The sequence below is a fragment of the Dermacentor variabilis genome, chromosome 3, assembly GCF_050947875.1.
Source record: "Dermacentor variabilis isolate Ectoservices chromosome 3, ASM5094787v1, whole genome shotgun sequence".
In the NCBI taxonomy this organism is placed as follows: domain Eukaryota; kingdom Metazoa; phylum Arthropoda; class Arachnida; order Ixodida; family Ixodidae; genus Dermacentor; species Dermacentor variabilis.
Genome location: NC_134570.1, coordinates 176,621,600 through 176,635,644, shown reverse-complemented (window position 1 = coordinate 176,635,644; position 14,045 = coordinate 176,621,600). Strand labels below are relative to the sequence as shown.

The 14,045-nt window shown below is 48.8% G+C and overlaps 1 protein-coding gene across 1 annotated transcript in view; it reads left to right on the top strand.

Moving 5' to 3' along the window:
- The window catches only part of LOC142576537 (cathepsin D-like), a 34,295-nt gene extending 30,234 nt beyond the window's left edge, over positions 1–4,061 (top strand). The window contains exons 6-7 of the mRNA XM_075686697.1: positions 857–955; positions 3,679–4,061. Coding sequence (XP_075542812.1) covers positions 857–955; positions 3,679–3,840 — 261 coding nt within the window. The 3' untranslated portion in view covers positions 3,841–4,061. The remainder of the gene's footprint in view (positions 1–856; positions 956–3,678) is intronic.
- Positions 4,062–14,045: the final 9,984 nt, after the last annotated feature.

The following is a 14,045-nucleotide window of genomic DNA, read 5'->3' as shown; positions in this document are numbered from 1 at the left end:
ACTAGCCACGTGCCTTTCGCACCACCACCATCCGCTCTTCGCCATTCGTCCCGCACTCACGGCTTCTTCGCTAGAAGGGGGGCACTAAGCGCGCCACTTGGTGCCACAGTGATCCGACCAAAAAGATGACGACGACACGCCTAGCACGATGACTGTGAACGAGCAGGGCAATCGGCGGTTGCAAAAATGTAAGGCCAGTTGCGCTTGGTCCCGCCCCCGTCTTACTGAGCGGTTTGTCCAAGTAATATTTGTGGACACCAGGTACCAGCATCTGTATGGTTTTTCCTCCAGGCAGATGTTGACAGAGACAGACAGATTCTTTGGCTCTTGGAAACCTAAATTTTGGCAAATATAATGTGTACTTTTCGACGAACAAATATCATTGTGGGACTATTGCGGCTGTAGTTTTCACGCATCGTTGCCTTTATTTCCAGTTTCATTTCGTGTCTGCTCTGAATAACCAACAGCATTTGGTTGATAAGTGGGCTTCTACTATCACTGGTTACCTATGGAACTGAGTGGAAATGACGACATATTATTGCCAGTCCAATTCTATAACGCTCTTCCTGCTTTCTTTCCTGTCATTCATGCATTCCCGTGAATTAATCACCTTAGAACGACAGAAAGTTGAGCTAGTTGGTAAGGATTCATTATTAAAAAAAGGTGAGGTGTGCAGACAGGACACGAGAGTAGAGAACTGGACAACACGAACGCCCTTCGTGTTGTCCACTTCTCTACTCTTGTATCCTGTCTGCGCGCCTCACCTCTTTTCTTGCATAATGAATTAATCACCATTTTACATGTAACAGGCCTCAAATATGCGCTTTCATGAGACAATTTTTGTTGTTGTTTACAGTATCTCGTGGACTGCCAATCTCTCCCTTCGTTACCCAAGATAACATTTCACCTAAACAAGCGAGAGTTTGTGCTCAGCCCGGACGACTATGTTTTGAAGGTAAGAACTTTGGAATAATGCTTTCTTTTCATTCCTTAAAATGCCGTTTCCATAATATGGCACATAAATCGAAGGTAAAATAACACATTAATTTAGTTTACAGCGGTGCTTTGTAAGCTGAATACTACTCCTAGATGCGTTTCTGGCCTGTGTTCACAGCGCCAAGGGAAATCCAGCGCTCTCACCCTCAGGGTGATGCAAATCAGCATGCACTCAACGTGAACCAATATTTTATGCTTCTTGCACAATTGCCATTTTTATTCTTTGGTCCTTGACTGACGAGTGCCCCCCATTTCAGCTATCGCCAGAATTGGTCTCCCTGCGATGGCGTAATGAGAAATCTCTAAAATCGAAGGGGGCGAATTCCAGCGATATACTGCTCTTTCATGTTTAATTATAGTTCTCGAAGCTTTTTTTCATTCCATCATTGCCCTATCGTCATTGCTAGTCTCATTCAACCAACCATCTCTCCGGTTCGATGGTCTTCAGAGCGTTACGAAAAAACTGTGTCAAGCGAAATGGTGTCATAGGGCTACTGTGAGACGTGCGAAGCATCCTGTAGGTGTGGCGACACGCATGCTCGGAAATGTCTTGTGATGTCTCTAAGCTGTCATCCCCGGTGTACTTTGAATTAGCAGCGAGAGTAAAGGACCTGGGGCAGGATTCACAAAGCTTGTTGTTCGCAAGTGATCTCCGCATTTAATCAGTCATCTTAGCTTATATGTACCGCGTTGTAATTGGTAGGCATTTGCTCTTACGAGCAATTCTAGCGTAAGGACGTTTTCTGAATACGGACGCTGACTGAAGAAACTCGCAGTTAGCATGCAATACGCTTGAGCCGAAAGAAACAATAAAGCTCTTAGCGTAGTTTTTCCCCGAATCCAAGCCTAAGCATAGAGGATTCGCTGTTGACAATTACTTGGCTTGCGGCAAACAATCTCAAAAAAATTCTCCACTGAACGCTCCTCTGTCGTTAACTGGGTGTCTAGGTGCTCTTGCGCGGCATTCAGTGTAATACCACCTGTGACTCTCACGATGCCCTTACACTTGCATTTGAACTGCAAGTGCTGTTTTACTCAAAAAATGGGGCCTGACCCCGAAGCCAGGGCTTTCTAAAAAGAAAAGAAATGAAGTGAAATAACGGTCAAGTAAAGGAGTGTATTTAGGAGTAAACCTCACGGTAAAATAATGCGCCCCGAAGACATTGTCTGTGTTCGATGTCGACGACCGCTGAGTGGCCTTTTTGTCTTACTGTGAAATTTTATGCTCCGAAACGCACAAACACGTCCTGCCTCATGAACAGCGCAACAGTTTACAACATATCGCGACGTCCGAATTGACCGCCGATGTTTCGCCGAAGACTCGTATACCTGTCCGCTACATACTGCACAAGGGGCACCTTGGCTGCACGCGTTTGACCCCCGTGACAACCTATGTCAACCAGTCGCCCTATTTGCAGGACGAGGTTCGAGCTCTGCAAAGGGGGCCAAGCAGGAGAGTTTGCGGTGGTTTGCGAGTGTTTTAGATATAGAAAATTGTTCCGTTCTGGGCTGATGGTTTCAGATCAGTATTCTTTGTGGGTGCCCAAAGAACACGGTCGCACATTCCGCAACAGCAACCCCCGTTTACCTGATTAGTGCGCAATAACGCTTTGAATGCACTGTGAAGGACCGCATCTGTTTCTTTCTGACCGTAGTAGAAGGAGAGCGTGTTCATTGAGTATAATTTAGAAAAAAGAGCACGTCGACAACGAAATGTCAAGAGGAATGTGACAGCCACCAGATAAACACAATGTAGCCACTTTTACAGCGTTAGGCATTTATTAGCTCGGTATACCGGTATTAAATGTTAGGGCCGTCCGAGCAAGCAACACTCCTTTTCCTCTTTTTCACCCTTTTCAGCCCTTAACGCGTCACAGAACGCTGGTAAAAATTATGACATTCTCTATTATCATCGTCATTACCAGCATACGTTTATGTCCACTGCAGGACATAAAATTCTTGTTTATTTTATTATACCTTACGATACCCTAGCACAGATTAAACAATGAAGTGCCCGCCTCGTCTTCGTCCATTCATTCATCCCTCGCAGAAGATCAAGGAACACCTGGTTCAGCGAGACATAATAAGAAAAGCGCACCACGCATGTAATTGTGTTCATAATTATGTTATACCTCGAAATTTGTCAAGGCAATGCTAAATATTATTCTTCGCTTTTACCTTCCAATCAATGCATCGACTAAATTCATGGGTGTGATACCGTATTGCATTACGCGCAAGAAAAATGCGGGCAGTTGCGTTGTAGCTTTGTAGTACGATATCTCATTATGAGTATATGAAATGAATTTTCTGATTGATGTTATTTATTTGAAGAAAGTAAACTAATTTCTGGTATTCAAGTGGAAAGCGTAGAGAACTCTTAGCCACGGCTTTCGAGGTTTACGGCACCGCTATCTTGCGTGCCTCGATGCTCGCCTGCGGGCTCCCAAGTTCCTGAGGCGTAGACACACCCTGTGCCTCCGGTTCAAGCACAAAATCCCACGACTGTCTTATTCCCTCCTGTGCGTTCGGTTGTTAAAATGGACATCTTCTGAACTGTTGTTCCGTACTCGGCATCTGACGGAGTGGATAACTACATATAGGGAGGCGTCACAGATAGCCCAAATTGCAGTGCGCACAAGCATGGCAGGAACACAGTTTTGATAGCCTATTGTACTAACGCAGGTGACGCAAGAAGGAACCACCTTTTGCCTGAGCGGCTTCATTCCCATGGACTTTCCACCGGAGATGGGGCCACTGTGGATACTGGGAGACATGTTCATAGGCCGCTACTACACCATCTTCGACAGGGGCAACGACCGAGTTGGCTTCGCCGAGGCCCGCTAGTCAGCATCTATGCAGCGGAGAAAGCATGGCTTTGCCGTTCTTCATACAAAGGCTCCTAAGGCCCACCTTCTAAATCAGGCTGTTTCTCACGCGGCCACACCTTAGACGTTATCATAGACCAGCATCATCATTCAACCTGTGAATGTTCCATCGTAGTCCATCCCTTGTCTCGTTCGCGAAGTGTGCCGTATGAGCAGTTCCAAATAAATGCCGTCATCATATCCCTGCTTAAATGACTGTATCATTCGTTCATGAATGAATCGGCAACCGGCGACGGCGAATGTTTGATACAACTAAAATGGGCAATATTCACCGACTATAACAAAGGCTTTCCTGGCTTCCTACCCAATAGGAGTGAATGAGGTCGTTACGATCTTATTCGAGTTATGCAGAGATCTAACACTTCCTGTTAACCACGTCAGTTCACGCGGGATGTGTGAAGACGAACATAAGTTATTTTTCTATGTAGTCTTCCCCGTAAATGCCCGCAAGCCAGTGTTACCACCAAGATTGTAAAGTTACGCAATCATTTCAGTATAGTATTTAGTGGACCCTGCACATCGCCAAACTAATAAACGATTGCTGGGCGGTTCGCTCTTGATTTTCTACGACGGTGCTAGTGACTATGCATTGAGTTTTTCAGCGGACGGAACTACCATGGTGAGTCATTGCTGTTTAGGGCAAGGAAATGTTTCCGTATATACCGAACTTCATCGGAAACATTCTGTTCCTGAGAGCTCATTGCACAATACCAATTGATCACGAGATTTAGAGATCTCGTAAGCAAGTAGTATTGCGGACGCGCTGCTGTCTCTTAGATTTAGCGCGGAGCTCCATTTTCTCTGTGCTTGTAATGCTTCCAGCCAGGAATCTGGGATCTCGTCGGAAATCAAATGCACGGCTACGCAGGAACGTTATGCGATAGCTGCGTTTTTCGTGAAACCAGTTTCAGACCCGCCAGCGAGACGTCAAGATGCATTTATGTTCACCATCAGGTTGTGTAACAATACCAGCATAGAAATCTGCTTCACTTGTTCGGTGTCAACGATGTACTATCGAAAAAGAAAGTTTGTGGAGACAGTGTGCTCTGAGGCAAGAGATACCACCTTGCCACCTGCTTCAAAGCCAGATCCGTATTTTTGATCGCCCAGTTGCCACGATATCGTTATAGTTTATAGGAGCGGGTGGGATGATATTGTTACGGAGTTAAAAACCGTCAGACGTATATTTACAGCATATTTACAATGATTGTAGCAGCTGACAAGATGGTAGACAGCGCGCGAAACCCAGAGCGTCGTCTTCTTCCGACCAAGCTGAAATCAACTTCGTCGTCAGCGTGTCGCAAGACCCCCAGCAGCTGTAGCACGAGCTCGGTGTTAGTTAGAAGGCGGGCGAGTGATACGGCTTAAGACGCCCGACGCGGACCACGTCGGAGCGATGCTGCGCCACGGTTGTCTCAAGAGGGGCGATTTCGTATGCGACATCAGTTACTTGACGCAAGACACTGTAAGGGCCAGAGTAGCGTGAAAGGAACTTCTCCGAGAGGCCAACACGTCGTGACGGCGACCAAAGGAGAACCAGGGCGCCCGGTGTGTAATGAACGTCACGATGGCGGGTGTCATATAAGCGCCGCTGATTGTCCTGCGACTCCACAAGTGGACGTCGGGCAATATGGCGTGCTTCTTGTGCTTTGAGTTTGGCTTCACGGGCGTACACGGATGTGGAATTCAGAGTAGCAGGCAGAACGGTGTCGAAAGGTAGCGTAGGGTCGCGGCCAAACAAGGGGAAAAGTGGAGAGAAGCCTGCGGTATCATGGCGAGACAAAGTATAGGCGAAAGTAACGAACGGCAGCGCAACGTCCCAGTCGCGGTGGTCAGCGGAGACATACATGGACAGCATGTCAGTAAGGGTGAGGTTAGGACGTTCGGCTAGACCATTCGTTTGTGAATGGTAAGCAGTAGCAAGTTCGTGTTTAGTCGCACAGAAGTGTAGAATGTCATTGACAATTTTAGAAAGAAAGTAGCAGTTTCGGTCGGTGAGGAACTATTGAGGGGCGCCGTGGTGAAGGATTACGTTCTCTAGGAGGAAGTCGGCGACATTGGTTGCACGGGTTGTCGGAAGAGCCCGTGTGATTGCATATCGGGTGGCGTAGTCTGTTGCTACAGCAATCCACTTGTTTCCCGAAGCAGACGTAGGAAAAGGGCCTAAAAGATCAACGCCTACATGGCAGAATGGTTCTGACGGTACGTCAAGGGGTTGTAGACGACCAGCAGGGAGTGTGGTCGGTTATTTGCATCGTTGAAAAAGGTCATAACGGCAAACGTCACGGTATAGACCAGGCCAAAAGAAACGCCGACGAACGCGGTCATAAGTCCGTGAAACGCCAAGGTGACCGCCAGTCGGTACATCATGAAGCTGGGCAAGAACAGTCTGACGCAGACGCTCAAGCACAACGAAGAGTCGGGCGGGGCCGTCCGGGCGCATGTTAGAGCGGTACAATATATCATCTTGGAGTCCAAACATGCGAAGCGAAGGATCGAGCGTCGTTGAAGTGAGCCGTTCAATAGGGTCTTGCAAGGAGGCGTCCCGACGTTGTTCGGCTCCAATATTGCGAAAAGCAGCCAGAGAGAGAACGGTGACAGGTATGCCGGCCGCAGAAACGTCAGAAGGATCGACAGAATGGCGCGACAAGCAGTCCGAATCTTGATGTAACCGGCCGGTCTTGTATACAACTGAATAGTTGTATTCTTGAAGGCGCAAAGCCCAGCGGCAAAGGCGCCCTGAAGGATCTTTGAGGGACGAAAGCCAACACAGAGCGTGATGATCAGTGATGACTGTGAATTTGCGGCCGTACAAATAGGGGCGGAATTTACTATAGTTTACTAATTAATAATTGGGCTCAGCAGATGAAAGAACGCGGCTGGCGTAGGCAATAACACGTTCTCGCCCTTCTTGTTTCTGTGCCAAGATAGCTCCAATACCGTGGCCACTGGCATCGATACGGACTTTTGTTGGAGCTGACGCATCAAAGGGAGCGAGAATGGTCCGGGACGTAAGCAGCCCAATCAGCTAGGTGAAAGCACCAGCTTGCTCAGGGCCCCAAATGAATGCAGCGTCTTTCCTGAGGGCCTGATTGAGAGGAAGCGCAACGTGCGCAATATTTCGGACAAACCGACGGAAGTATGAGCAAAGGCCTAAGAAGCGGCGAAAATGCTTGGCACATGTTGGCACGGGAAAGTCTTTCACTGCCCATATTTTATCGTGATCAGGGCGTACACCAGAAGAATCGACGAGATGCCCGAGCACAGAAATGTCACGACGACCAAAGTGGCACTTAAATGAATTCAGTTGTAGCCCCACCTGACGGAAAACAGATAGGATCGTCGATAGGCGTTCGAGGTGTGTGGTAAAAGTCGGAGAAAAAACGATCATGTTGTCCAGATAACAGAGGCAGATGGACCACTTGGAACCGTGTAGGAGGGCGTCCATCATTCGTTCAAATGCGGCGGGGGCATTACATAAACCAAAAGGCATCACTTTGAACTGATAAACGCCATCGGGAGTAATATAAGCTGTCTTCTCGCGGTCGATGTCATCGACGGCAATTTGCCAGTAGCCGGAGCGAAGGTCGATGGACGAAAAATGCTGTGCTCCATGTAGCCAATCCAGGGCCTCGTCAATGCGTGGTGGCGGATAGACGCCCCTCTTTGTTACCTTGTTCAGGTGCCAATGATCCTTCGCAAAATCACCAACTGTTGTTCCTCTTTTTAACTAGTACAACAGGGGATGCCCATGGGCTGCAAGAAGGTTCGATGATGTCTCGAGAAAGTATCGTGTCAACTTCGTGTTGTATTATGTGTCACTCAGTAGGCGAGAGGCAGTAGGGTGGCTATGGATGGGGCTCACATCACCGCTGTTTATTCGATGTTTTACGACATACGTTTGTCCTAGAGGGCGCTCTCCAAGGTCGAATATGTCCCAGAATGAGGCAAGAAGGCAACGTAGTTCTTGAGCACGCTGGGGCGAAAGATTGGGAGCAATCATTTTTGTTAGGGCATTCAAGTCGGAAGGGACAGGGGGCGAAGCAAGAGTTCAACACAAGGAGCTGTTACAAGGTAAAGCCGAAATGTGGTAGTCTCTGGCCGGCGTTATTTGCGCCAGAGATATTCCGCGCGGGAGTACTTGTGTGCAAAGCCCAAAGTTCACAAGCGGAAGGCAGGAGGCGTTGTACGAAATGCTAATGACAGTGTCAGGAAAAGCGACGTTATGCGAAAGTAGGATATCTGGATTAGCGGGTACGATGTAGTCACCGTCTGGTATAGGTGGAACGGGGGAAACACCTATGTAGGTAACGGCACGGTGAGGGAGGCGAATATGCTCTGTGGAACATAGCCGTGTCGGAGCACTATCGGGAGGGTCAATAGCAGCAGGTACGGTGAGTTGCACAACACCAGTAGAGCACTCTATCAAAGCGGATTTTGTAGACAGAAAGTCAAGGCCCAGGATAAGGTCGTGAGGGCAGTGCTCTAGAGGATAAAATAAAACAGAAGTATGAAGTCCGGCGACGCTCACGCGAGCTGGACACATGCCAATAACGGCTGGTGTTCCACCTTCGGCGACTCGGACCGCAAGCGGCGGGGAAGGAGGGAGGACTTTCTTCAGACGATTCCAAAGCTGAGCATTCATCACAGATACGTGCGCGCCAGTGTCAATCAGAGCCGTAACAAGTACACCATCCACGTTCGCTTTAATGAGGTTCCGATGTGTGGACATGGTCAGAAGAGGATTTTTGCGTCGGGTCGGTTTGGCAGCATCATCTCCAGGTGCTCAATCCGTTAGTTTTCCGGAAGGGTGCGCCGGAAGGAGCTTAGGGATGGTGATCGGCGAGATGGAGGCGATCGGGAGAAGCAGCGACGTGGCAAAGGAGAGCGGGGGGAACCGAGGAGCAGCATGAGGGCCGTGGGATGGGAGGTAGGGCCAGGGGGCCGAATTCCACGAAGACCGGCAGTGGCGTGAAATATGGCTGATACGGGCACAAGTGAAGCATATAGGCTTGTCGTCTTGAATGCGCCATTCGGCCGGGTTGCGATACCGCGTTGGGGCATTCAGGCTGCGGGTGCGTATGACAGGGGTGGACGGAGTTTAGTCAGGCCGATTAACTGAGCAGGCGTTGGTTAAGCCAACGTTGGCCAATTCTTGGCGCACGACGGACTGTATCAGTGAGACGGTCGCCTGTCAATTGTCGGAGCCATGGGTTGGGGTTGTGACAGGAGATGCGGCTTCTATTTCACGTCGGATGATATGCAGGATGTCATCAGAGCGATTGGGCGTGGGCGGACTGCGGAGGTCTTCGCAGGTGGACGTAGCAGCCGTGTTGAGAAGACGGGGAAATGGCTGGGCAATGCGGTGACTCTTGGCTTCTGCAAACCGCCTGAATTCGGTAATAATGGCCTGCATAGTTGAAGAATTCTTGAACACGAGGAGGTGGAAGGCATCATCTGTTATGCCCTTAATGAAATGTGCAACTTTATCAGGTTCGGACATGTTCGGGTCCACTTTGCGGCACAGGGCGAGCACGTCCTCGATGTACGTAAGGTAGGATTCAGTGCACGTCTGGACACGCGAAGCGAGGTCTTTTTGGGTGGCGCGCGGATGTCCAACAGGCTTGCCATACAAATCCTTGAGCTGCTGTTTACAAATGTCCCAGCTGGTGAGTTCCTCATCGTGGGTCTGAAACCAGACGCGTGCCGTGCCCGCGAAGTAAAATATGAAATTAGCGAGCATGATGGTCTGATCCAAGTGGTTGCTGGAGCTCACCCACTCATATAGTTGAAGCCAGCCTTCAACATCAGTGTCGTCGATGTCAAAAAAGCTTCCTGGGAAGCGGGGTTCTGCTAGAATGACGGTGGGCGTGGCTGCCGACGGGCCGGAAGCATCGTCGCCTTGTGTTGGCATTGTAGATGAAGCCAAGGAGCGCCCGCTGCGTAAATCCGTCTTGATAATGATCCCGCAACCTCTATCAAAAATGTTACGGGGTTAAAAACCGTCAGACATATATTTAAAGGATATTTACAATGATTGTAGCAGCTGACAAGATGGTAGACAGCGCGCGAAAACCAGAGCGTCGTCTTCTTCCGACCAAGCTGAAAACATCTTCGTCAGCGTGTCACAATATTAATCACGCTGCTCTCGTAAGCGTTATGTTGCCTTGTAACACAATCTTGGCGTACATTGAAAGGTTGCATGTTCACCGGTGTAGAGAGGCATCAAGCTGGAGGTTACGCAGCGCAAAAATTAAGCTATTCCCGAACGTTATCGACAGAGAATATGACCTCAGTAGATCCCGACAATCATCAGCAAGCGCGCATTCTGAGTCTGATTAACAGATACGCTGGTCATGGCAATATGATAATCAATGTTTAACTACGCTCCCTTATTGACGATGGATGTGTGATACCCTATTGAAGTTACATTTTGCTATGACAGCAGTAAAATTCTATCGTTATCGTCGCCCGCGGGTACTCATCATGCCACAAAATGTAGCGTAGTTGTCGTGTCCCTATTGTTAGTTCGTCATTGCCGTTGAAGTCAACGTGGCGTCATCGTCAAACTGTTGTCATCGTTATTATGCCATTTTTGGTCACACCGTCCTATTTGTCCGTCCGTCACAGACGTCCGTCACACCGTCCGTCACAGACGTCATGATTGTACTACAGTTGTCGCCATGTCGTTGTAGGCATCATTCTGCGGCCGTCTTCGCGCTTTAGCATCGTGATTGTTGTGGTCGTCACCGTATTGTCATTCTCGTCATCCGAGTGTTCTTGTGTTTGTTTGATAAACAATAAACTCCTGAGAAGACAGGTTACCGATGGACTGGCTTATATCCTAGCGACTAAGTAATGTCAAGGACACACCAAATGAAAAACAAAAGAAAGAACAACGGCAGAAAGAAAACATATCATAGATATTTAAGGTCATATTACCCTAGTATAGGCTCTCCTACATTATATACATCGTTAGTGCACGACATGCGAAGGTCCCATGACGGCCCACACTACGAGAACATTTCTCCAACGAACACATAAGGGGAAAAAAAACGTTGGCTACAACACAGAATAAACTGCATTACTGCGGGTCCTGCATCTAATACATAGAAAGTGCATTCCACCGAAGAAATCTGAAAGTATTTATGTGCCGCGACATTTTTGCGAACGTGATATGAGGAGATGTTCACACACAAATGCGGCGCTGGCTGCTCCTTGGATCTTTAAGATGCGCTACATACAAAATAGGGCTGCGACATAAAACATATAACAATACGCAACATAGTTTCAACAAAGTTGTGTTGCCGCATAGAAGTTAAAATAACAAGACAACAAAGACGCACTTAAAGTCGCCACATCAGTTTTCATTTACATTTTCTTTTCTTTTTTTTAAGAAGTTTTCCTCGATCCCATCAGTTTCAAGCCTCATTCTCTTTTGACATCGTCTACAAAGTGCAGAGCGAGAAGAGAGGAATATACTTTGTAGTCGACGGTCAATTGAGACGACCGAAAAAACTTTGCATAGCATCTCTTTTAACGTTCGATTTAATAATTATGGTGAAGCTTGGTTTTAGAAAGAAAGAATGCGCTCACTAGAGACGCTTTTCCACGCGCTGCTGATTTGTCGCAATAAGCGAATATGTATTCTGGGCCAAAGTATTGACACGTGTACTTGCCTATCTTTATCAGGAGACCACGGCTCACCAACTAACAAATCTTATCGCACAGCGCAGGACGCGCCTGCGTGTATCGGAAGTTTCTGAAATGCTATCGATGGTTCCATCCGCTGTCTGTGACCGAACGTTGTGTAATCTGATCGCACGTGCGCGCGACGCGAATAATGTCTACTAGAACTTTATGGAAGGCACGCGTGTCCCAGCGTTTACTCTGGAACATTCGACAACTGGTGTATAAAAGCCGACGAGCTATCATACTGGACGATCGCCGACTGTGTTCGCCGTTTTCGCTGTTCTTTAAGTGTAGCCTGTTTTTGTGGGCACAGGTTCGCCCAATAAAAGTTAGTTTTGTCTTTCACAGTGTTGCTACTGTGTTCTTCATACGTCACTCCACGTTACATCTAGTGGAGGTGCGGGTTATGAATAACACAGTCGAAAGACCTCCTGACGACGCCACGTACCAGCGACAGGTGAACGCGACGCAGCCGTGATCTGACGCCCAGGCCTAACTGTAACGCAAGACAAAGAACCACCTACCTCGACGTGCTTCTCGACGGCCATGCAGTCCCCGCCTTAGTATACACAGGAGCCGATTACTCACTCCGTAATGAGTGGATCGATCGCCGCCCAGTTGAAGAAAGTTAAGACTGCATGAGAAGGCCCGTCAATTCGAACCGCTGGAGGGCACCTCATAGCGCCGACTGGAATCTGCACGGCAAGAATTACCATTAATGACCGGGCTTACACTGCCACCTTCATTATCCTCCAACAGTGTTCACGAGACGTCATTCTCGGCATGGACTTCCTGAACCATCACGGCGCAATCATAGACCTGAAGTCGAAGTCAATAACGCCGTCGGAAGATCAAGCTATACCGCCGGAGAGCCCTCGTAGTCACCACGCCTTGGGTGTGCCCGAAGATCAAGTGAGCATCCCGCCTCGCTCCAGCATTGTTATGTAGGTCGGCACCGGAATACCCGCTCACGTAGCAGGCGCCATCGAAGGCGACCAACGTCTACTGCTCGACCGTGAAATTTGCGTCGCAAGAGGGATCACTCGACTGCGCGGAGGAAACCCGAAAGTGTTGCTGACAAAGTTCAGCTAGGAGTTCAAGCACATCAACAAGCGCACGATGATCGCATACATCGAGGAAATTCTGGAGACCGGCAATGCGTTTGTCCTCTCGGATTCTGCCGCATCAACCACAACGACCGTAGTACCCGAGCCAGACTTCGACATCAGTACAAGTCCCCGTGATTAAGCAGCAACAGCTCAGATGTCTGCTTCGACGATACAAAGACTGCTTTTCGACGTCATCAAGAATTCGACAAACATCAGTCACAAAGCATCGCATAATAACCGAAGAGTGCGCTCGACCACTCCACCAGAGCTCTTAGGGAGTTTCGACGCGAGAACGCGAAGCTATAAGACAACAAGACGACGAAATGCTGCGCGACTGCATCATCCAGCCATCGAAAAGCCCGTGGGCGTCTCCAGTTGTCTTAGTGAAGACAAAGGACGGAACCCTACGTTTCTGCGTCGATTATCGTCGACTGAACAAGATCACGAAGAAGGACGTATACCCCCTCCCACGGATAGACGACGCATTGGATCGGCTCTGCTACGCTAAATACTTCTCGTCGATGGACCTCAAGTCTGGCTACTGGGAAATAGAAGTCGATGACAGGGATCACGAGAAGACCGCATTCATCACACCAGACGGCCTCTATGAGTGCAATGTTGTGCCATTCGGACTGCGCTCGGCACCTGCAACGTTCCAGCGCGTGATGGACATGCATGGTTTAAGCGGGATTGAAGAGGCAGACCTGTCTTGTTTACTTCGATGATGTCGTCGTCTTCGCCGGAAATTTCGACGATCACCTTAGGCGGCTTGTGATAGGACCAGAGGCCATCAAGTCATCAGGGCTTACTCTGAAGCACGAAAAGTGCCGCTTTGCTTACCATGAGCTTCTGTTTCTGGGCCACGTCATCAGCAAATCTGGAGTCCGCCCCGACCCGCAGTAGACAGCTGCCATCGCAAAGTTGCCACAGCCATTGACAAGAAGGCAGTGCGTAGATTCCTTGGCACGTGTGCCTACTATAGGCGCTTTGTCAAGGACTTTTCACGCATCGCGGAACCGCTAACACATCTAACCAAATGTGATGTCGAGTTCAAGTGGTAAACGCCGCAGGCCGACGCATTTCAAGAACTGAAACGACTCATGCAGTTGCCGTCGGTACTTGCACACTTCGACGAGGACGCCGATTCCGAAATCAACACTGACGCCAGTAGCCTAGGCCTCGGTGCCGTCCTAGTCCAGAGGAAAGGCGGACTTGAACGGGTGGTATTATGCTAGCCGGTCGCTGTCAAAAGTGGAAAGCAATTATTCTACGACTGAAAAGGAATGCCTCGCCATCATTTGGGCTACAGCAAAATTCCGCCCTTACCTATATGGCAGGCCATTCAAAGTGGTCAGCGACGATC